General features: G+C 42.9%; 1 protein-coding gene across 1 annotated transcript; it reads left to right on the top strand.

Moving 5' to 3' along the window:
- Positions 1–398: 398 nt before the first annotated feature.
- Positions 399–17,779, top strand: sncaip (synuclein, alpha interacting protein). The gene is made up of 12 exons (XM_084360779.1): positions 399–536; positions 5,845–5,931; positions 6,702–6,774; positions 6,969–7,528; positions 7,870–8,038; positions 8,133–8,416; positions 8,630–8,809; positions 9,424–9,537; positions 10,289–10,414; positions 11,285–11,454; positions 11,692–11,781; positions 12,264–17,779. The coding sequence occupies exons 2-12, from the start codon at positions 5,875–5,877 to the stop codon at positions 13,264–13,266; spliced, it is 2,826 nt and encodes a 941-aa protein (XP_084216905.1). The 5' UTR covers positions 399–536; positions 5,845–5,874; the 3' UTR covers positions 13,267–17,779.
- The last annotated feature ends 3,492 nt before the right edge of the window (positions 17,780–21,271 follow it).

Below are 21,271 nucleotides of genomic sequence, written 5' to 3'. Positions count from 1 at the left end.
AGACTGAGACAGTGGTCGTGACACAGCCAGACTACAGCTTTCAAACTTCCACAGAAACTGGAAAACATATTGTTCAGCATGGGGGGCATGATGTGAAAATACTCAAGTTAAAGACAAGTAGCTCAAAATTGTACATTGTACAGTGCATTACTTGAGCAAACTGAAGTCTGTTCCACTACTGCATCTGTCATCCAATAATCTACCACACTCTCACATACAACAAACAGAAACCATAATGCTTTACCCACATGACCATACACATGCAGTGAAAGTTATAAATAATAAAATAAAAAAAGTGTGGTTGTTTCCTTCGCTCTAGCTACTTTGGTACTCAGAAATGTGCTCAGAGTGAGCCCTCGTCGCATTTCCTCCTCTCTGCGCTGCCCATATGTCAAAGTCTTTGTGCTTTTCAAGACACCGAGGCGACAGAAGGGAAAAAAACAGCTGGATCCAAGGATCGTTCCAGCTAGCGGCACAGCTAGCTGTATCCTCTCCCCGAGACAGCTATTTCTCCTCGGCTGCCTGACTTCGATAAGGTACCGTACCGTAAAACTCTCCGTTAACCAGAAGAAACAGCCCTGTCTCCCGGGCCGGGGTCGTTTTTACCTGGCCTTTCCATTTTGACCTCATTTTCCAAATGCCTGGCTAGTCAGTTAGCTAGCTTCCACATTAGCTTCTCTGGATGCTGATTAGCGAGCTAGCTTAACGTTAGCTAATTAGCCTCCTGCTGCTGCACAAGCAGGTATCAGCGGATTAAATCAGCTGTCAGGAGAAAGGAGAGGAAAAAACATCTGAACTCATTCACGTTCACTGTTTTAATGTGCAAAACAGAAATCACGCAGCCTTTTCAGCTACTGTCAGCCTGTTTGCCTCTTATTCTTATCTATTAACTAGAGGTATAATGATGGAAAAATGACCCAAGAGTCACACACGCTGGTTTCAAATGTTATTTTACTTTACTTTCATTAGCCTGTGGGTGTTTTTCTGTCGGTGCTTCCTCACAAGTTTTAACGTTTCTCACATTTTTGTCATTAGAACAGAAGTCATAAGTGGATTTCTCAGCAGAATAACACCTTGAGACACTGACTTGGAGGAAATAGGCTGATATGTAGGCTAATTATGAAGAAGTTGAAAGTGAGTATTCAAAGTTTCACTGTTCACTCAGTGAGTCATCTTAAAGCAATTTGTTTGAATACAAAGGAAGAGCATGGTTATCTATTTGAAATCAGGACTCCTATCACAATACTAAGAGGAATATTTTACCTGTATTGATGCAATTTACACCACTCAAAGTTAGTCAGGGATATGGGAGCATGGATATGCAGTAAAAGTCAAATGAAATGTGTCGCATTAATTTTGGGGACCATAAATATTCACAAAATACAAATTCAGGTATGTTGAATGACAGAATATCTGATACAAATTATAATGTATGTAAAATGTGTGGATCCAGGCGATGACTCAGCAGGCCGAGTGGTGCCTGAGCCACACGACATCCTCTCCACCGAGGTGACCTGGAAGAGCGCAGGCCACACAAGATAATTAGCAGTAAACGGAAAAGATCAGAGTGAAGAGGCATCACATTTTTACAGAAATACAGATATAAGGAGAAATGGAGGAGAGCAATGATCCAGAGGAGCCCAGGGTGTGACGACCCAGATCCGCCAATATGGAGGCAGCAGGAGCCAGGAGAGGTAGATGTTCCCAGGGGCCTGTGGTCCATCAGAAGGGAGCCTGAATGAAAAGAGACCTATTCTTTCTAATAACACAAATATGGTAGAATTCAATACAGCAGCAACCCTAATCAAGTGTTAAGTAATCAAGCTGATGTTCAACGCACAGTTCGCCAAACATAAGGTCTCTCCATGCTGCTGCAAAAGAAACTTGACATTTTGGTCCTTAATGCCAGATTTACTTGGAAATGTTGATTGTTTAAAAGAATATCAACTGACAGGGAAATCAGTGAGTGAACCCACAGCACTGTGTAACCACTGAGTGACCAACACTAATGAGATTTAACCTCGCCACCGTCCAGTCTGCTGGTCTTAATGCCTGTAACCAGGTCTCCATGCAGTCTGAGTAACAGCGTCTAACTGGCTGATGGTGAAAATGAGTTTATAGAGAAAGGTCAGAATAGGAGTTAGAGAGAGTAAACATCTTAAAGTTCGATTCAGAGAGGTTTTTTGTTTTTGTTTTGCATATGATGCCAGTATTTATCTCTCGTGCATCAATTTGATGGTTGTTTTTAACTGTAACAGTGTGAACTCTGTCTTAAAACAGCTTTATTGAGACCTGACTTAGGCTCTTACAAAGCGTCCCACTGTTATTAGTCTGGAGACGGAGAGCGCAATTTACTGTAACTCACTCAGAGGAAGCATCATTATTATAAAAAAGAATGACGCGGCTGTTAACCTCTCACACGGGGTTGAGAATGCATTATGGTGCTAACCTATGAATAAGGTGACAAGGCCTTTAAGTAAAACACATTCATATTGTTAGCAGATATTTGTCTCTGAGATTCTTGTCTTCCCCAGAGTGCAGTGGAGGTGAATGGAAAGTTTGTGCTGCTCACAGCTTTTTAAAAAAAATATAAATCAACATCAACATCTCTTTTCCAGAAACATTCCCGTTTACTCCAGATAATCCACAGACTTGATGTGAGGCGAAGGCTCGTAGTCCACATCACATTCTGAAGCTCACAGCAATACAGCATTGCTTTTTTTCTCCTAAACAACTGAAGTAGATGGGGAATTGTTTTAAATTGTAAAACAACAACAACAAATAAAAACTGACTATTTTGGAGATCAGGTTTGTTTTACACCCGACTCGGGAACTGATAACAAACCAAGATGAGTTTAATTTCTGCGCGTCCAGGGCGTGTCTGATTTACGGGTTTAATCTTGTTAGCTAACAGGCTGGTCAGTAGTCCATCCTGTCAGCTGGGGTCAGAGCTTAGACAGCAACAAAAACAAAACCTGGTGACCCCGCTGTGAGTTCAGGACTTATGACACTTAAGTCACTACATCCAGCTGTTGTTGGTCAACAAGTAGCTCCAGAAAGCTACAACCACAATAATTCTTCTTTAGGGTTGTAGTTGTACTGTTGATACAACACGTGAGTCAGACAGGTCGAGAGTTGTCGGTAGGTGGATTTTTGGTTTTGTTGACGGGGGTCAACCAGCAGTTTCACCGAAAGAAACATTTATCCGCTTTGACCGTGTAGAAAGAGTAATTGAATCTCCTTCAGATTCCTCCTGAATAAACTCCCGTCCTTGTTTCTTGACTTTGCTCCAAAACAACTTTTCATCCCTCTTCATTGTTTTTGTGTCTCGCTGCCTGGAAGGATTTGGGCTCGTCAGCTGTTCACATAAACAGAGAAAGCAGCCGACGTCCTCCTTCTTTTTTGATTCTGTCTTATTTTCGATGTTGGGTTTCAGGCCTAAACTGTTGTTATCAAGGATGTTAGGCTTGACTGTTTCTCAAAGCTGCAATCAGAGGTTTTATTTTGACCAGTTTAGTTCTGCGGTCACTCCCACACAGTCCGAAAACAACTCAGCTCATACATGAAAGCTCCACAAGTTTGCTGCTTTCTGAACATCCTGTGACCTTGAATGGAGGTTTATTTATTTCAAACCATAAAGAAACCCCAGTGAATGTATTTAATGTACAGGAGGTGTTGGAAAACAACAAAAACATCTTAACAATACAGTCTGAAAAACAACCTTCAACACTTCTGGCCAAAACCACGTGATATTTTAATCACTTCTTGACACTGTTTAAATAACATGATCCTTTTTGATTGATAATTCATAGGAACATTTGTACTTTTAGCAAGGACCTTCAATAACATAGCAGAGTTGCTCTGCAGCTAGTGCAACAGAGAGGACAATTTTACTGTAGATAGTAATGGAGGATTAGAAGAAAATGGCTAGTCGAGCACATAACATGACAAGTAAGCAGCACAGACACACACACACGCATAGTAACCATTCATAAAGCTGAGAAGATAGAAAACCTTGCTTTTGCATGTGGGTTCAATCGTGACAGATCTCAGGTCGACATGCAGTGTGTGCCAGAGAACAGGACCAAAGTAACCATAAAAAAAGCACCCTCAGCACATCTGGATCTTATTGTAGGTACGCCACCTGATGACGTGAGCGGTCTGACCGGGCTGTAGTCAGCAGAGGCTGCAGTTAGAGCAGGTTCTTGTGATCCTCGTAGGGCTGCCACGAACAATAATTTTCAGAACCCAACGTGACGTCTTCAAATCATTTGTTTTGTCTGGCTAATAGTTCAAAACCCAAAGATGATCCGTTTATAATTACATCCAAGGAAAGCAGCGAAACCTCACATAAGAGAAGAATTTCTGCTTGATTAAAACAACTGAAACAATTATGTTAAATTGTTGCAGATTAAAGGGACAGTCTCCACCAATTAAGAAATGCATATTTTTCCTCTTACCTGTAGTGCTATTTATTCATCTAGACTTTTTATGGTGTGAGTTGCAGAGTTTTGGAAACATTGGCTGCAGAGGACTCTCGAATATGATGGAACGAGATGGCAGCTGGCTTGTGGTGCTCAAAGCGCCAAAAAATACATTTGAAAAACTCGGTTGCTCAAGATAATCCAGAGAGAGGCTAGCAGTCGAATATCTAAGAGATCAGCCCAGGAGGAGACCATTAATGTTAACATCAGGTGCTGTCACGAAGCCTCTCGTCCATGAGCAGATGCACAATTCCTTCTGCGTGGTGATACGATTGGTGGATGCGATTTGATAGAAATTAAATAGTTACTACATGAAACTGCTCACAACCAGGTCTGTGGGTTATCTTGAGTTACCAGGTCACGCTTCTGAGTTTTTGTATTGTACTGATGTATTTATTTGGCACTTTGAGCACCACAAGCCGAGTGCCATCTTGTTTCATTATATTCAAGAGAAGGCATACAACTTCACGATCAACATCAACTCAATAGTAATACCAGCCTGGCTGATACTGGATAAGTGAGGCTGATACTGCTAAGGATGATTGAGATTTTTAAAAACACATTGTTTTATAACATCAACACACAACATGAACAGCCATAGTTGGCTTCGGGATAATCAATTCCATTGAAAAAGTATAAGCTCAGTATTCTCAGTTATTCCCTCAGTGGTATGTGACATATTGTTTCAGAGTTAAGTGTCCTTCAGCAGGGTGGGTTTTTGCTCTCGTGCTGCGGGTTTTAAATCTTTGTGCGCGCTGCAAGTCACGCTGCTTCCTGATTAGTCCTGATTATCCTGCTGTTTGTTGCCTTTGATCACAACAGCTCAGGCAGTTGGTGCGGTTGACAGTTTGGGCTTAAAACCATTTTAAACCACAGTACCACTGAGCAGAAAAGGATTTGATTTTCTTCAAACTACACATCTTACATGCAGCCTTTGTTAGTTGGTAAGAGTGCAAATCCTCCTTAAAATAGAAGTCAGACTTGTTATTTCCATGGTTTCCGCTTTATTCACTCGGCAGCAGTTTGTCATCTCACTTAGAAAATGAACAAAAACACAGAACAGAGAAGTTTTCAACGGGACTGTTCTCGGTTTCCTGCAGACATTTCCTGTCTTTTATTCCTGCTGATCATATCACTGCAACATTAAAACTAAAAGTGTTTTTCTTTATCATATTTATGGATATGATGCTGCCACATAGAAGCTGCGAACAAAGGGTGTAATTGTGTGATTTACTTTTAGTGATTCAATGGTCACCAAAGGATCTGTGTTGACTGATTTTCTCCTCGGCCCAACAGTTATTCGTCCCCAGCGTTAAAAAGTGGCTACATAATGTTTGATTTTATTGTATTTTGTCTATAGCTGGTTGGTGGCTGATGATGTGGTGTGAAAATGGAGGCTCCTGAATACCTGGACCTGGACGAGATCGACTTCTCTGATGATTCAGTGGTGAGTATAATTTAAACAAGCCAGCACCTGCTTACTGCGCCACAACTGCTAACTACACCTCCCTAACTGAGTCCTGGATGGGTGAGTGGGGGGTATCTTAAATCCTTAATTTAGAGTCTCTACAAGGCCTAAACACAAACTTGCAACAGCCACCGTTTTTCTCATGAACATAGAAATTAATCATAAAAAAGGCCTACAACAACCTTAATCTCTATAAAACAATCAGAACGGGGTTCATCATTCCTGGTGCCACATACAACGCAGATTTCACACAAATATGTTCTCTTATGCACTAAACTAGTCCAGTCCAATACAATTGTTTTGCAATAAACCCCGTCTGCATGAAGGTAATAATGGTTATACTTCTAATATTCATTCCACCCTATTTAAATCAACAAGGACGGACTTAATGTGAGGAAAACTTCTCTGTATAACACAATATGATTCAGCCTCCAAAAGAGCCATTTTGATCGATGTCTTTCTAAAACAGATTTCACATTATAACCACCTTCATGAAGGATTCACAGAGACTGCAATAGTTTGAGCTCTGTGTGTAAAACTGGCAACTGTTTGAGTGTTTAATTGCACAGCTGTGAGCTACAGCTGCCAAACTACTTCATGTCACAATCTGTCTGTACTTACAGCAACATAACTGCTGCTGCAATTAACTAATACCTAAATATAACTGCTTTGCACAGCTGCTGAACTGCTGTGTACACTTCTCTGCCATCTCTCATTCTTTCCTTTTGTCTTCGTTTCTTATCCTGCAGTATTCCGTGACGTCTCTGAAGAGTATACCAGAGTTGTCCAGGAGGAGTGATGGCCAGGCAGAGGAGAGACCAGGTAACTAAGTGTTATAGACATATAGCTGAGTAGGAATTCTTACTCTCTTCTTCACTAAAACTGTGTAACAGAGACGCCTCTACTGAGTTCACTCTCGGTGCAAATTTGTTAAAGTTGGTATGCAGAGTTATACCAGACCAGACCATTAACCAAATAACTCAATTGATGTCTCATTGTGTCTCCTCCTCCTGCAGCTCCAGCCATCAACTGGAGTCGCGGCGTTTCCTCCCACAGTGGCGGGGGAATCAAACCAACGGGGCTCCCTGAGGTCCACAGTAAATTCCGGCCGGTGAAGAGAGTCTCGCCTCTCAAACACCAACCGGAGACCACCGACTCCGACTCTGATGGTAAAGTCCAGGGTCAGGGGCTGGGGCTGGGGGAGCCGGGGGAGGGCAGTAAGGATGACCCCAGCACTGAAAAACCGACTCAGGCCTCCACATCCTCTGACGGGTCGGGAGGGAAGGGGAAGGGCCTGGGTGGCAGCGTTGGTGTCGTTGGAGGGAACAACCCCCAGGTTCTGTTCGGGGAACTGGAGCACTACGATCTAGACATGGACGAGATTCTGGACGTGCCTTATATCAAGTCCAGTCAGCAGATGTCCACGCTGCCCCGTGTCCCGCATGACAAGCGCTCCGTGACAGGAAGCAACCTGGGTGGAGGCACCCTGGAGAGGAACCGGGGAGGAGGACTGAAGAGCTCCGCTCTACCCCACAACGAGCCTCTGAGCCTGGGCAGCAGCAGCTCACAGACTCCGGTACACACTGATCAACTTCATAAACAATTCTTCACTAATATTTTTCAATAATATTTGTGAATCCATCGGTGACCTAGTAGAATAATGATGAGGAAATCATCCCGTGTAAATTGTTTAACATATAGTTTAAAGTGTAAAGGTCATATTTTAGCAAAACTTTTAATATCGTAGAAAATGTCTTTTTTAAGCATTTAATCATATTTATTTATCACACTAATGAAATCAAGCACACATTTAACAAATTGAATGTGTTTAACAGTAATAGATAAAAGCTTAATGAATAACATAATCAAATATAATGTTGTTGAGTTGGTTTGTTGTAATTCATGTGTCTCCTGCAGTATTGTGTCCTGTCCCCGGTGAAGTGGTCAGACCTGAGGAAGTCCAAGTCCATGGATCCAGACCTCCACCACCTCCACCGCACCCCAGCTGGAGGAGGCTACCAGTCGGAGCTGCTCTCCTCCGGACTCCTCAGCTGCTCCTCCTCTCTCTCCTCTTTCTCTGATGCAGGTACGACTAAATATATTGTCAATTTTCCTCCTAAATGTTTGATCTTTTTCTTGGTGGACTAAATAACTGGCATTGTTTGAATGATGACTTCTAGACAAGCTGCTGTCTGCGCGGGTCTACCCAGACTCCCAGACTCAGAGGCCAGGCGTGGAGCCTCCAGGTAACCCGGCGCTGATGTTCCCCCTGCCAGGGTGTAGTGTGAGCAGGCAGGATGCCTCCAAGTCCTGGGCTCCTGGATCAGGAGGAGGAGGAGGAGGTGGAGGCAGCAGTGCATCGAGGGGATTTGGAGGTGGAGGAGCAGGAGGAGAGGTGGATGAAGAGACCAAGAAAAACCAGAACATCATCAACATCGTCAGAGAGGGACAGATCTCTTTGCTGGTGAGTGGGAGAAATTCTGAGCATTCAGAGAGAGACATTTGCAAACCACATCTGTTGTTTTATCCACCACTTATTTCTCCTCTTCTTATTGCTTCTTCTTTTCCTCCTCCTTCTTTTCCACTTTCTCCTTTGTATCTTCCTTCTCCTCACCTCCTGCCTCTGCTCCTCGACCCTTCTCCTCTTCTCTTCTTTCTCTTCCTCCTCCTCCTGCAGCCTCACCTGGCAGCAGATAACCTGGAGCTGATCAGAGATGAGGATGGGAACAACCTGCTGCACATCTCGGCCTGTCAGGGTCATGCCGACTGTCTGCAGCATCTCACCTCTCTGATGGGAGAAGACAGCCTCAACGAACGCAACAACCAACAGCTCACCCCTGCTGGTCTGGGAGTCAAGGTGTGTGTGTGTGTGTGTACTCTGAAAGTAACGTGTACTGTTTGGCATACATATTGGGCCCGATATTAGCTTTTTTATTAAGATTTTTTGTAGAAAATACTTACTGCCCTGCCCCTGCAGCTGTAAATATTAGTCTGCAAGAAAGAAAAAAAAGATGTGTTATCTGTACCAAGGACTCTCAGACGTTTGATTGGCTGTTGGCAGCTGGTCAGTGAGGTCATAAAGTATTCAGATTGAGGCTTTTGATAAAGTGATGTAAACTTTTACATCAGCTCTGTTGGCAGAAGCACAGCGTTCAAAATGAGCCCCAGGAATGAAAGGGAGGCAAGTGAACACCATACATACTGAGTAGCTTTTGTTTTGTCTGCCCTGCAGTGGAAACCGGGCTCTTGGTTGTCCGCCAGACAGGAAGCATGTTATCTAGAGACAAGCTGGGCAGCTGAGTACTGACTGGCTTTTTATCAACAGGCGTCTTATTTACTCACTCAGATTAATGGGATGACGGCTTTCCAACCACCTGGTTCTTACTGAAACATGTTTACTCTGTGTGTGTGTGTGTGTGTGTGTGTGTGTGTGTGTGTGTGTGTGTGTGTGTGTGTGTGTGTGTGTCACAGAATGGTCATCTGGAGTGTGTGAGGTGGATGGTGAGTGAGACGGAGGCCATCGCTGAGCTGAGCTGCACCAGAGAACATCCCAGTCTAATCCATTACGCTGCCCGTTATGGACAGGTAACACACACACACACACACACACACACACACGCACATATAAGACTTAAAATGACAGCATCTGAATTGTGGTATTATTCCATCATTTACTTTATCAACTTCATGTGTCACATCAGGTCATCAAACAGTAAAACATCTCCTGTACCTCCTTCCATCACTATTCTCAAACATCTGATCTCGAGACTTGTTTCAACCAGAAGATGATGGAAGGATGTTTCCTAGTTTAAAATGCTAGCAAAGCAGACGTCTGTTTATCTAAAAGTGGAGACAGCTCTGACTCTAACAGGCAGAGTGTGGGTGCGTTTCACACCAAACCTGTTTAGTGCGGGGCAGTTGAGCTCTATGATATAAGTGGTCCTTCGGTTGGAGTCTTGAAGTAATAAAGCTCTTAAGCAGTGATTTCTTGGTGACACCAGAGAAGAAGAATAAATAACTAGCTAATGACTTGCTATCCTTCATCAGAAATACTTTTTCCTTTGTGGATCCATGCAACAATGATGTAGGATGACATCACATAAACTGTCCAGTCAAGTCAGTCTTACGACTTCTTCTTTACTCCTCTGGGCTTGTTTGTGAAAAGTCAGTGAACACAAAGTGGCAACAAGGGATCATTTTCTCCCAGCAGGCCAGAAAAAATTTACTCAATTATGGATGTTAAAGCACACTGAGCGTAGTGCATAGTGTCTAATATGTAAGGGGGGTGTGTGGTTGGATCGGTAAAACGTCTCCCTCTCTCTGTCCGTCTCTCCAGGAGAAGGTCTTGTTGTGGCTGCTTCAGTTCATGCAGGAACAGGCGATCTCTCTGGACGAAGTCGACCAGAACGGAAACACTGCTGTCCACGTAGCAGCTCAGTATGGACACCTGACCTGCATACAGGTGTGTACTGCTGGAAAGTAACTATTCTTTTGTTCTCTCTCAGCCAGTTGTGGTTGGTATTGTGGTCCCCTCAGCATTTGCTGATACACTGTACGTCAGCAGATCGGAAGCAGGGCCCCATGGGATAATGAAGCACATTCATTCTTGAGCAGTGTTGTACTTTTAAATTACAATTGATTAAAAGGTGATGAATAAAAGTTACTTTAAGTAATCTGTTCTCAACTCCAACCACCTGAGATTTTAAACTATTTGAGCACTAACAGAGCCCTGCAAATGATGCTATATCTGTGATACAGAAAATGATTTAAAAGCCACGCCTAATATTTGTATTATTTTAATATTTAACAATGTAAAAGTCAACATTGAAGCTCAGTTTTTGGTATTTTAAAACAATGTATTTCTCCAGACTGGTGTGACAATCCAGACGTCTGTTTTTCAGGAACATCCTGTTTCTGTTACACTGCTCCTACTTAGCATGACAAAACACTGATTTGTTATAAAATCTGTTTTACAGTCTGAAGCTCATTTTCCTACAGGCTGAGTGTTTTTTTATTCCTGGAAAGTGGCACACCCTGCTGAAGGAGAGGTGGATGTTATCAATCTTGTCTGCTTCCTGTTGGCGAGCCGGGCCGACAATCAAAATACTGATTAAGTTAATGATCCGTTTTAGATAAAATAGCTGCTTTTTCTCAGCAGGTCCAAGTTGATCTGTACAGTGGGGAGAGTATTTTACTAGACATAAGTACTAATAATATATACTGGAAATAATATTGTACTGATTAAAATCCTGACATAGGGACAGACATCAACATCTCTGAAAAAAAGACCTCAGAGCAGTAATGGTTTTGGTCTCTGTGTCTCTCCCCCCAGACTCTGGTGGAGTACGGCTCTAACGTGACCGTCCAGAACCAGCAGGGGGAGCGGCCGTCCCAGAGTGCTGAGCGGCAGGGACACACAACCTGCGCTCGATACCTGGTCGTCGTGGAAACCTGCATGTCGTTGGCCTCACAGGTTGTAAAACTCACCAAACAGCTCAATGAGTAAGTTACAGTATTTTAACTTTAAATGCTGTTTTTTTGTGGTTTCTCAGTCGATCATAGTCTTGCAGCTTACATTTTAGGAGCCCATATTGTTTATCACAGCTGAGTTCAAAGTTATCCAACAGCTCACTGGTTACAGTTAGAGGCTGTTTACACTGAACATGACATGGAGCATACAGGTTGAGGGGTCTCAGTGTTTATCATGTTGTGTGTGTGTGTGTGTTATTTGTCGAGCAGACAAGCTGCAGAGAGGATCACTCTACAGAAGCAACTGCAGAGACTGATGGACCCCAACATAGCTGAGGGGACACCTTCCAGATCTCCCAGGTAATACAGACACACACACACACACACACACACACACACACACACACACACAGCTCAGGTAAACAGCACAGTCACCGCAGCGATAGTTGAATGATGATGGTAACTTCCACTGAGAAGAAGCTGTGCTCAGAGCATCAGATAGGAGCAGTGGCTATGGCAGCAGTAGTAAGAGTGAAGTGATCGCAGCATTTATAGAAGATTTCAGGAGCAGCACAAAAGAGACAACTTAAATACAACACCTGGACCAGCTGTCAGGTTGTACTCCATTGTGGCCTTGTATCAGGTGGAAAACAAGCAGGCCAAGAAGTATGGTGGGATTTCTTTGTTGTAGTAATAAATAATGATTCAATAATAATTAATTTGGTACAGTTTGAATTGTAGATAAGGCCAGTATTACCAATGTAGTGTAGTAGAAGGATCAATCAGGAGTAGCAGCAGTGACGGTGTTGTTGAAGAATAATTTCTGTCTCTCTGGACTCCAGCTCCCATCAGCCTTCGGTGGAGGCATGGCCTGAGATGATGCTGACAGCGGAGGGGACTCCAGGTGATGGTCAATGGCTGGTTCGTCAGGGAGGGGTGGGCCCAGACTCTGTGCTGCGGCAGCTGCTGGGGAAAGACATGTCGGACACTCTGTGTCCCAGGGAGAGGCTGCCTCCGGCAGGTAGCCTGAGCAGAGAAGGCCCCTGTGGTGCAGGAGCCTCTGGGGCCCGCAGGGCGGGGCTGATGGAGAGGAGAGAGCTCAAACTAGCAAGACTCAAACAGATTATGCAGCGCTCTCTGAGTGAATCGGATTCAGATGGTTATCCACCAGAGGAAGGTAAAAATCAAGTACCCTCAACCTCAAACACACTTCGGCCTGAGAGGCCGTCCCACCTGCCAATCACAGAGGAGGAGCCGGTGTCAAACCACCTTAATGTGATGATGAAGAAGCACCTCCCCTCCTCCTCCTCTTCCTCCACCACTGAGAAGAAGCTGGCATTTTCTCTCAGTGGGTCAAAGTCAGTGGACAGCATCGGTTACAACCCCTCCCCCACCTCCAGCGACCCCGAGGCCGCAGACGGTAAAACACCAGATGCTTCCACCGACTCCCACGATGCCGCTAACGGCCAGAAAGTTGCCACCAGTCCCAAGAGTGCTCTGAAGTCACCGTCGTCTCGCAGGAAGACATCTCAGAACCTCAAACTGAGGGTCACCTTTGACGAGCAGGTCCACAAGAGCACCAATCAGGAGGCAGAGCAGACCAAGGGGCATCATGGGAAGGAGAGGACTCCAACAGGAGGCTCTGAAAGCAAGAGGCCATTCGGGGCGTTCCGCTCCATCATGGAGACACTGAGTGGAAACACAAACCACAACAACAACAGTGGTGGTCAGTCGGGCTCTGCTGTTAAACTGTCCAACTGTCAGAACTCAACTGGCAGGAAGTCCGAGAGTAAAGGCAGCCCAGGAGGAGGTGCCAGAGGCAAGAGCAAAACCAGTAACGTTTAACCAACCAGTGCCTACTGAAGGGCAGAGAGCACATAATGAACAGACCACTACAAAGATCAAACAGCGAGAGGCAGAGAACATGAGAAATTTACAGCCACTGATCTGAGAATTTTATGGAACAGTTTTTTGTTTCTTATTGGACAGGGTGTTTATGACCAGGTATCCTGCCAGTTTGTCCCCTTTTAGTACAAGAGACTTTGTTTGTGTGTTTAAAGTAAAATAGTGAAAGGGGATTTTTAGACTGCACAGAGACAGAAGTTGTAAAGTTTGACTCTTTTACCGAGAATCCTTACAGCAGATCACAACCACAAACATACCTGTTATATACTGAATTAGTCAGTAAAATCAATGCCCCAGTGTCTATAGTACACTATTGTGTCTATTGGTCCACTTATTAGCTTGTTTTTGACTTTTAAACAGTATCTCATGGTTTTCATCAGTGGATGGAGTTTGCTCCTTTGTTGAGTATGTCATTTTAAAAGTAAACTTTAGAGTTGGCTTTCCTGTTATTGACCACAGGAGTGGTATAACTTTCCCACTCACACAGTGGTATAACTTTCACACTCATAAAAGAGATTCTTGTTTATCCAGTAGGTGGATCAAGTTTAATGATAACAACAGTATCACACATCTCTTCTTCTGTTAGTTATACTTGCTAGCATAATGTTTCTCATGTTCTTTGCCTCAAACGTTTGTCTTTTAATGGTTTTTATACAGTTTAAGGACTGAAAGACTAAAACAGAACCTGTCTCATCTCTGTTTCTGTCTGTTTAAATGTATTTGACGCTGTTATTCAGAGAGAATCACTACAAAGTGAATGAGAAGAACCTGTGTTTGACGAAACTGAAGCAAATGTTTTTACTGACAGACTGAAGGAAGTTTGTTTGTGTAGCAATTGGCATCCTGCAGGGACCTCGCATCACCCTAATACCACTTTTCATATATTTTTAGTTTTGTCACATTTAGTTTGATTTTGTTTTACAGAACCGTCCCGGAGTTCATTGGTCTGCTAAATGAATCAAAACAAACAAGTGTCAAAACTTAATCTTTCTAACTGGAGATTAAGATTTATGTTCCTTTGCCACTCTGTTACTGTACCCTGAACTACACTAAAGATGATTATTAGTATTTATGTTTATGCACACAGTTATATGATTTGAAACTTTTTAAATGTGGTTAAAATCACGCACGTGGTTAACGTGCACCAGCACAAATAGTTTTACAACCACTGTATATATAGTAGTATTTAATTTTCTTTCATCATATTCCACACGTTTTTGTTTTTATTTCCATGGTTATTATCTATGCAGTATTTTTGGCATGAAGTAGACTTTAGTTGTGTGATGTGTTTGAGATGGGGAGGTTCGAGGATGCACCTTCTACAGCGGCTGACAAACGGGCCGATCATATGAAGTTTTAAGAAGAAGAAGTTGAAACGGCAGTCGAATCTTTTAATTCCAGAGATTTTATACAGCTTTCAAGAGATTGTGAACATTGACGCACTGTCTCAAAGCTTGAAACTAGAACACCAAGGCTGTTATCTAGTGCGCTTATACAATATTCAGATTTCAGTGTGGCAATAAGTAGTCATCTGAATTGACGTATCCATTAAAATACAGCAAAATCAACAAGAAAAACACATTCTTTATGGCCGTTTGCTGAGCCTCATGATATTTATTACAGATGAACTCCCCTTAGCTTAAAGCTAATTTTATATAATAAACCAAGTTAAATTTGTCAGAACCATAAATGGCATCACTAAGGAGGGGAGAGACACTTTATTAATCTGTCTCCACCTACTTTACCACGGTAAAACTGTAGCACATTGTTGTGGCATGGAAACATCTAAAACATGCAGGGGAGGGGGGCCACCAGGACCAGGCTTGAAAAACACTGACTTTAACTGGTTTAATTCTGCTATATAGATTTTGATCAATCAACTGATCGGTTTCAACAGTTGCTTCATCCTTGCTCCCCTGTAATTCAAAACCTGTTGGCATCTGTAATTTCATGGATCTTTGGTGGTGAATACAGACATTAAAGCCTCACTAGCACCCCCAAGTGGCTACAGTGTTCATGACACCTCACAATTTACCAGGGTTAGAAAGCCTAACGTACATCTTATCTAAAATCTCTTAAATCCTCTTATTTATTAGGGAATGAAAATGTAATATTTTGTCCTAAGGGTGGTGCTAGAGAGAAGGTCAAGGGGTTCACCAAATGTACTGGAAATCATCCAGCCTGAATATCCACATACAATTTCATGGAGATCTGTCCAGAAGTTGTCACCATGTGTCCAAATTGTTAGATTGGCCGACTGTCATCCTTAAAAATAAACTTGCAACCCTTTGCTAAATTGGCTGTCTTGTAAAGATAAGATGTTCTTTATCTTTGGTCAGTTCTCTCCTCTGTGACAAGATTAAAGGTGCAATAAGTGACAAATACTGACACTTAGGGTCAAGCCAGTCACAAACCGTAAGTGTTGACATTTGATGACCTAGGAATGAGACAAAATAATGAAACTATTTTACACAATCAACCTTGAATCTGGCTTAGCACTAAGACTAGAGGTAAATCAGACAAAATGTCCTTGTCTTCCTTTATTCCTTGCCACGAACAAAGCAAACGTCCCTCTGCTTGCCGCGTGTCGGCATTGTGAAACACTCCTAACAGCAAAACACAATTTACAGCCTTGGCTCTCTAATTTGTAGTTTTGGGAGAAACTGGATCACATCTGTCATGTTTTTGATGCATGATTACATTAATACAGATGCTGTGTTTAGTTCATCAGTCTGTCGAAATTCCTGTAGTTTGGATGAGTGAGATTCAGCTGTGTAGTTAACTTTATGGTTTACAGAGACCTTTTTTTTTTTTTGCAGTTATCTTTTTAGGTTTACGCACTCTTTGGCTGTTGTGGGTCTTGAGTCTGCAGCTGATGATAGTGGATTTTGTTTTTAAAGCAGTGGCATCTGAGTTGTTAAAGGAACAGGCCAACATTTTAATGTCTTCAACAAATCGGTCAGATGAGAAGGTGATTAACAGTTTCATCTCTTTGCATCCACTATACACCATTTGATAAATGCATTCATGTTGGTGGTAAAGGTCTGGCTCACAGTCAGTGCTCCAGTTTGATCAGATGGGTTTCTGGCATAAGTAATAGCTGGTTCCTATACATGGCTGCTGTCAACAGATCTGTTATAAACTGTAATGAGCTTTTTTGGATATTGGTAGTATAATAGTATTTCATTGTTGTGGCTACAGAAGTCTTGAGTCTGTGCTCTGATGGAAATGAAACAGGACTCTGTGCAGAAAAGATGGGGATGATCTTCAGCCATTCTATTTCTGTCCTTCTTTCTTATTGTTCAAAGTAAAATGGCACATAGTAATTCTTCCTTCTTACTTTCAACATTTTGGGGGACAGGTCTGTCTTGTTTATATAAAACTACTGGAATTGCTGATGAACACGAGTGTGTTTGCTTCAGTTCACTGTGATCACCTGTGTTGTGACTGATCGATCAATCCTCACAGTGTGATGATAGAGGTCGTACGGTCAGCTGTGACGAAAAGGTGTCAGAAATACACGGAAGTAGTTGATGGAGATGTCCACATATTTTTGGCCACATAGGTTGTCTCTTAACTGGATGCAGAGAGATGAATCTGATATCAGTCCTCACTTCTAAAAAATGGGGAAGTGTATTTCCCAAAATGTTGAACCGTTCCTTTAACCACTTACTGAATAATTCAAAGTGAAAAGAAAACATGTTGGCATGGCTGTTTTGTCTTCCGTCTGTATGGCACACCCAGCTAATGTAGGCGGTTGGTATCACCTGGTATCAACTCAAATCCCCGCTGTTCCAGTAAACACTTTGGAAACTGTGTTATTTCACTGTGTGGGAGCAGCAAACAAGTAGCCAGAGTTGGCCTTACTTTATTTTACAGGTCTGTTTACTTCTCATTTTCCCTCATCAAAAGTTTCCTGGAAATAACTATATAATTTGTTCCTAATATAGGGGAAACTACAGACTCGTAAAATAAAGTTACCAAGGGTTTAGAGTTTTTCCAACTCTGTTTGCTGGAGTTTACCGGCCTCCATTGCCTAAAACTGTCGCTCGCTGCCAAAACAGTGTTTGAAATGCAGTTTATTTTATTTGCAGTGTCTTCATCATACCCGCTCCTTCAGGACGAGGTGAAGGAGCTTGGCGTTGTTAACGTGGCGTCGTTCTGCGGACGAGACAAACTGAACCGAACCTGTTTGACCTGTTTGTTGTATTTTTAATGAACTCTTCAGATTGACAGCGTTGTTGCATCGACTCCAATGTTTACTCTCAATGCAACAAAAATCAAAAATCAAAAGAGACGCAATATTTGTGAATGTTGGAGCAGATGTCTGATCTGAATCTTTTTTTTTTTCTTTTTTTTTTACACTAACCAGCGTGCACAGAGACAGACGGCTGCTCCTCTGTCCTGTTATTGAAGCTGTTGTGAAAACAAACTGAAATAAAATGTTATCTTGAGCAAACATGTTATTCCGGGTTGTTTTTTAACTGAAGCTGTTGAATAAGAGCCTTGCAATCAAGATTTGTAATCACATACACTTCTCCACTTTACCTTTGTTGTTTAAATTAAATCATAAGAGCAACATCAAGTGCTGTGGCTTTTAAACCTTCTGTGCCATTGTTCAACCATTTAGTAGAAACTTACTTCTGTCTGCTGACTCACTGCACAATAGTTTCACATGATTGGACCTTTCATATGGAAGTTCAGTGTGTACAGTGCCAGTATAGCGCACCACTCAAATACCAGCCCATGGCAACAGACAGAAATGCTATATATATTTCCATCATGTATTTGACATTTTTTCTTAACATTGGAGGTTTGACTACATTGTCCCGTTGTGTCCTCTTCTTCTGCAGTGATATAACGAAACCTAGCTGGAGCATTAGGGCCACCTGGTGCTTTTCTCCATGAACCGACTCAATGGCGCACTGAAAAGTGCGTGACTTCACCTTGTTTTTCTGAAAATCTGTGTACATTTGGATGGAAGCAAGTTGAGTTGGACACTTAACATTAAGAATTTCTGTGTGTTGCTCTGACAACTAAACCTTACGTCACTGACAGAGACTGACGCCATATTGTAGCAAACTGAGCAGCATCAGACAAGACAAACAGACGACAAAGCAAAACCTAAACGTGTTGGGACATAAAAAATAAGATGTTCTCCTCAGATCGGAGTTAAATTCTGGAACTGATCCATCAACTAAAAAAAAATCAGATGTGAGATACTTGATTAATGACAAAGTTTAAAGCCAAGTTTTTCAAACTTCAGCCTCTTTCGGTAATGGCCGAAGCTGTCTGTACTTTCACTGAGACCTCCTGCAACACTGAGGCCCTCTGCAGGTCCCTGGACCCCACTTTTGACCACCCCTGATCGAGATGGATGTCGTGTGTGAATTGTGCTCTCTGGTAATTTAATGGACAATACATAACGGAGTGTATATTTATTTCCGTGCGCCTCAGCGGCATCAAAAACAGTCACTTAACGGGGCAGGATTTATGGTGTTTGGGTAGCAAATTGGCCTTTGATGGTTCCCACGCAGGGTCGGCTGCTTCCCCACGGAGCCTAATGGGGTTTACTCTAATAGTGTCCCTCAATCATGGCCGCGAATATGAAACATGAGCTCGCTGGCTCACAATTAGCAAAACAACACAGAGAGATACGAGGACATGAAATGTGAAGAACACAGGATTTATCAGGATTTTCCAAACTCTCCTCTCCAGTTCATGTAACGAAAAACAAGAGCTATTTGTTTTCTTTTTTCCCCCTCTCTCTTCCTCTTTCAGTCTTTTCTTTCAGAGGGGTGGGGGGTGAAGTTAAACTGATAAATTAGACCTCATTTATTGGACAACAGTTTGAGTCGATACCCAGGGGCCTCTGCTCTGCAGTGTGGACGAGGCTCCAGAGCCGCTAATTGGTTCGCTCTGTGTGGATGCAGGGGGTGTTTGGTGTGTGTGTGGGGGGGTTTAAAGGGGCTGGTGAGGCGGGCGGGGCAGGTGGGACGAGCGGTGCGTTTGCCCGGCGCTGATGCTCACACACACACACACTCACACCAACGGTTGTCTTGCGGCGGACGTCCGCGGCACACGCCACGAAAACGGACGAGACAAGCGCTTGATTTGACAGCCAGGGTGGAGGGGTGGTGGTGGGGATGGAGGAGTCATGTATAGATTTTTGTGTCTGTTGTTTTGGCTTATTTGTGTGCTTCTTTTACTCAGTCAATCAAATTTAATTGACACCGCTGGGCTGGGGCCGGGGGCCCCGCGGCATGCTGGGATGACAGGCCTTTAATGCCAAGGAGAGGAGAGGAGGTTCTTCTGCCTGTGAAGGATGGAGGGGGGCGAGGAGGTGAGGGTGGGGTGGAGGAGGCTGAGGGTGACAATTCCTCAGCCCGTCAACAGCATTAATTGATGTAACAACAGCGATGATGGATACTAATAAATACAACCTTTAAGAAAAAAAGTAATTAGACGGCGTCCCGGTCAACTAGAGCGGCTGATAAACACCATTCGTCTTCCACGGAGGCCTTCAGACCGACACGAGGCATCATTTACATGCAGATCAAACTCAGCATTTGCATTTTGGCCTCAACAAGACGACAACAGTTCGCTCACGTTTTGAGAAACAAGTCTTTCAGCTTGTTTTCCTACAAAGAGCCAAACTCGGCCTCCGACGTTCTTCTTCATGACCCAAAACTTCAAACAACCAAACCTCTCCTTGGCATCCTTCTTTCATCAACTGTCTCCGCTCTGCCAAAGATGCAAACCTGTTGGCATCACACAGTGTGAGTCCTACTGACCTTTCATAAAACATTGTAAGGTCACGGATCAACAGCGGAGTTCTGCATGAGCCAAAAGCTGAAGCCCAGTCTGTGCACACATCTTTAAAACTCGATCCAACTGAAATCAACTGGTAGAGCCAAAATTTGAGAGTTCAGATGGAATACTTTTGCTTTTTTTCATCCTCTACTGACTGATACTTTGCCAGGCTGAGGCTTGAATTATCCTCCTGAGAAGATCCACATTGAAGTCTTCACACGTTCACGCAGAGAAGGGTGTAATGGGTTCTCAAAGGTGAGAGGAGCTGAGTCGCACAACTATTCAATCTCGACAATGTGTCTGGTGAACCCGAGTATCAGATTACAGCTAACTGAACACCCTCCTGTAACCCCACAAGGCGGGCGCCACAGATGCGACAAACATTTTATTAAAATCATATTAAATGTCTGCCTCTAAATCTTACACACTGGACCTTTAAAGAAACAGACATGCTAAAAAGGCCCCTCACCATTTACCTGCATGAAGCCTGAAGAAGCATGTTCCAGCTTTAATGCAACACACATCCACCATGAATTTGTCTCTTTCTCTCCTCTCATTGTGCATTTACTTGCAAAACAATGCACACATCGATGCAGACAAGAAGCAGAGATCACATCTGAAAATAACCCATTCTGAATCCGACCAGAGATTGAAGCTTCAGCGCAGAAATGAACATGACGACAGCCCTAGAGTTGCGCAACTGTGAGTGTGAACAGGACGTTCCTGAAAAAGTTAACGCAACAACACGTAACATCCTGGAAAAAGATAGATGACACTGACTCTCATTCCCAGGTCGTCCAATACCAACACTTTGGGAGGGCATCCAACCCGAGCTGCCAATGAGTATTTCCATTTCATGCAACACTACAATAATGCACCCTTTACTTCACTTAATTCATTTGACTTACTTACTTACTTACTTATTGGTTACAGATTCAGATAATTAATATATATATACAAAATACAAAACAACTAATAAATTGATTTGAATTATATTAGATTAGGTTACCCAGCAGTACACAGAGCTGAAATCACCGATTAAATTCCAGTGATCCAGAGCTTTTACTTGTAACAAAGTATTTCTGCATTGTGGTATTACTTCTTTTACCTTTTTATAAACAAGTAAAACATC

The sequence above is a fragment of the Pagrus pagrus genome (assembly GCF_965226575.1).
Source record: "Pagrus pagrus genome assembly, chromosome: 8".
Taxonomy (NCBI): Eukaryota; Metazoa; Chordata; class Actinopteri; order Spariformes; family Sparidae; genus Pagrus; species Pagrus pagrus.
Note: the sequence above shows the minus strand (reverse complement) of the source record. Positions and strands in the feature narration are given on the sequence as shown.

Coding starts and splice junctions, on each gene's coding strand:
- sncaip (XM_084360779.1), top strand. CDS start 5,875: ATGGAGGCTCCTGAATACCTGGACCTGGACGAGATCGACTTCTCTGAT. Junction 8,417..8,629: donor AGGGACAGATCTCTTTGCTG/GTGAGTGGGAGA, acceptor CTCCTCCTGCAG/CCTCACCTGGCAGCAGATAA. Junction 10,415..11,284: donor GACACCTGACCTGCATACAG/GTGTGTACTGCT, acceptor CTCTCCCCCCAG/ACTCTGGTGGAGTACGGCTC.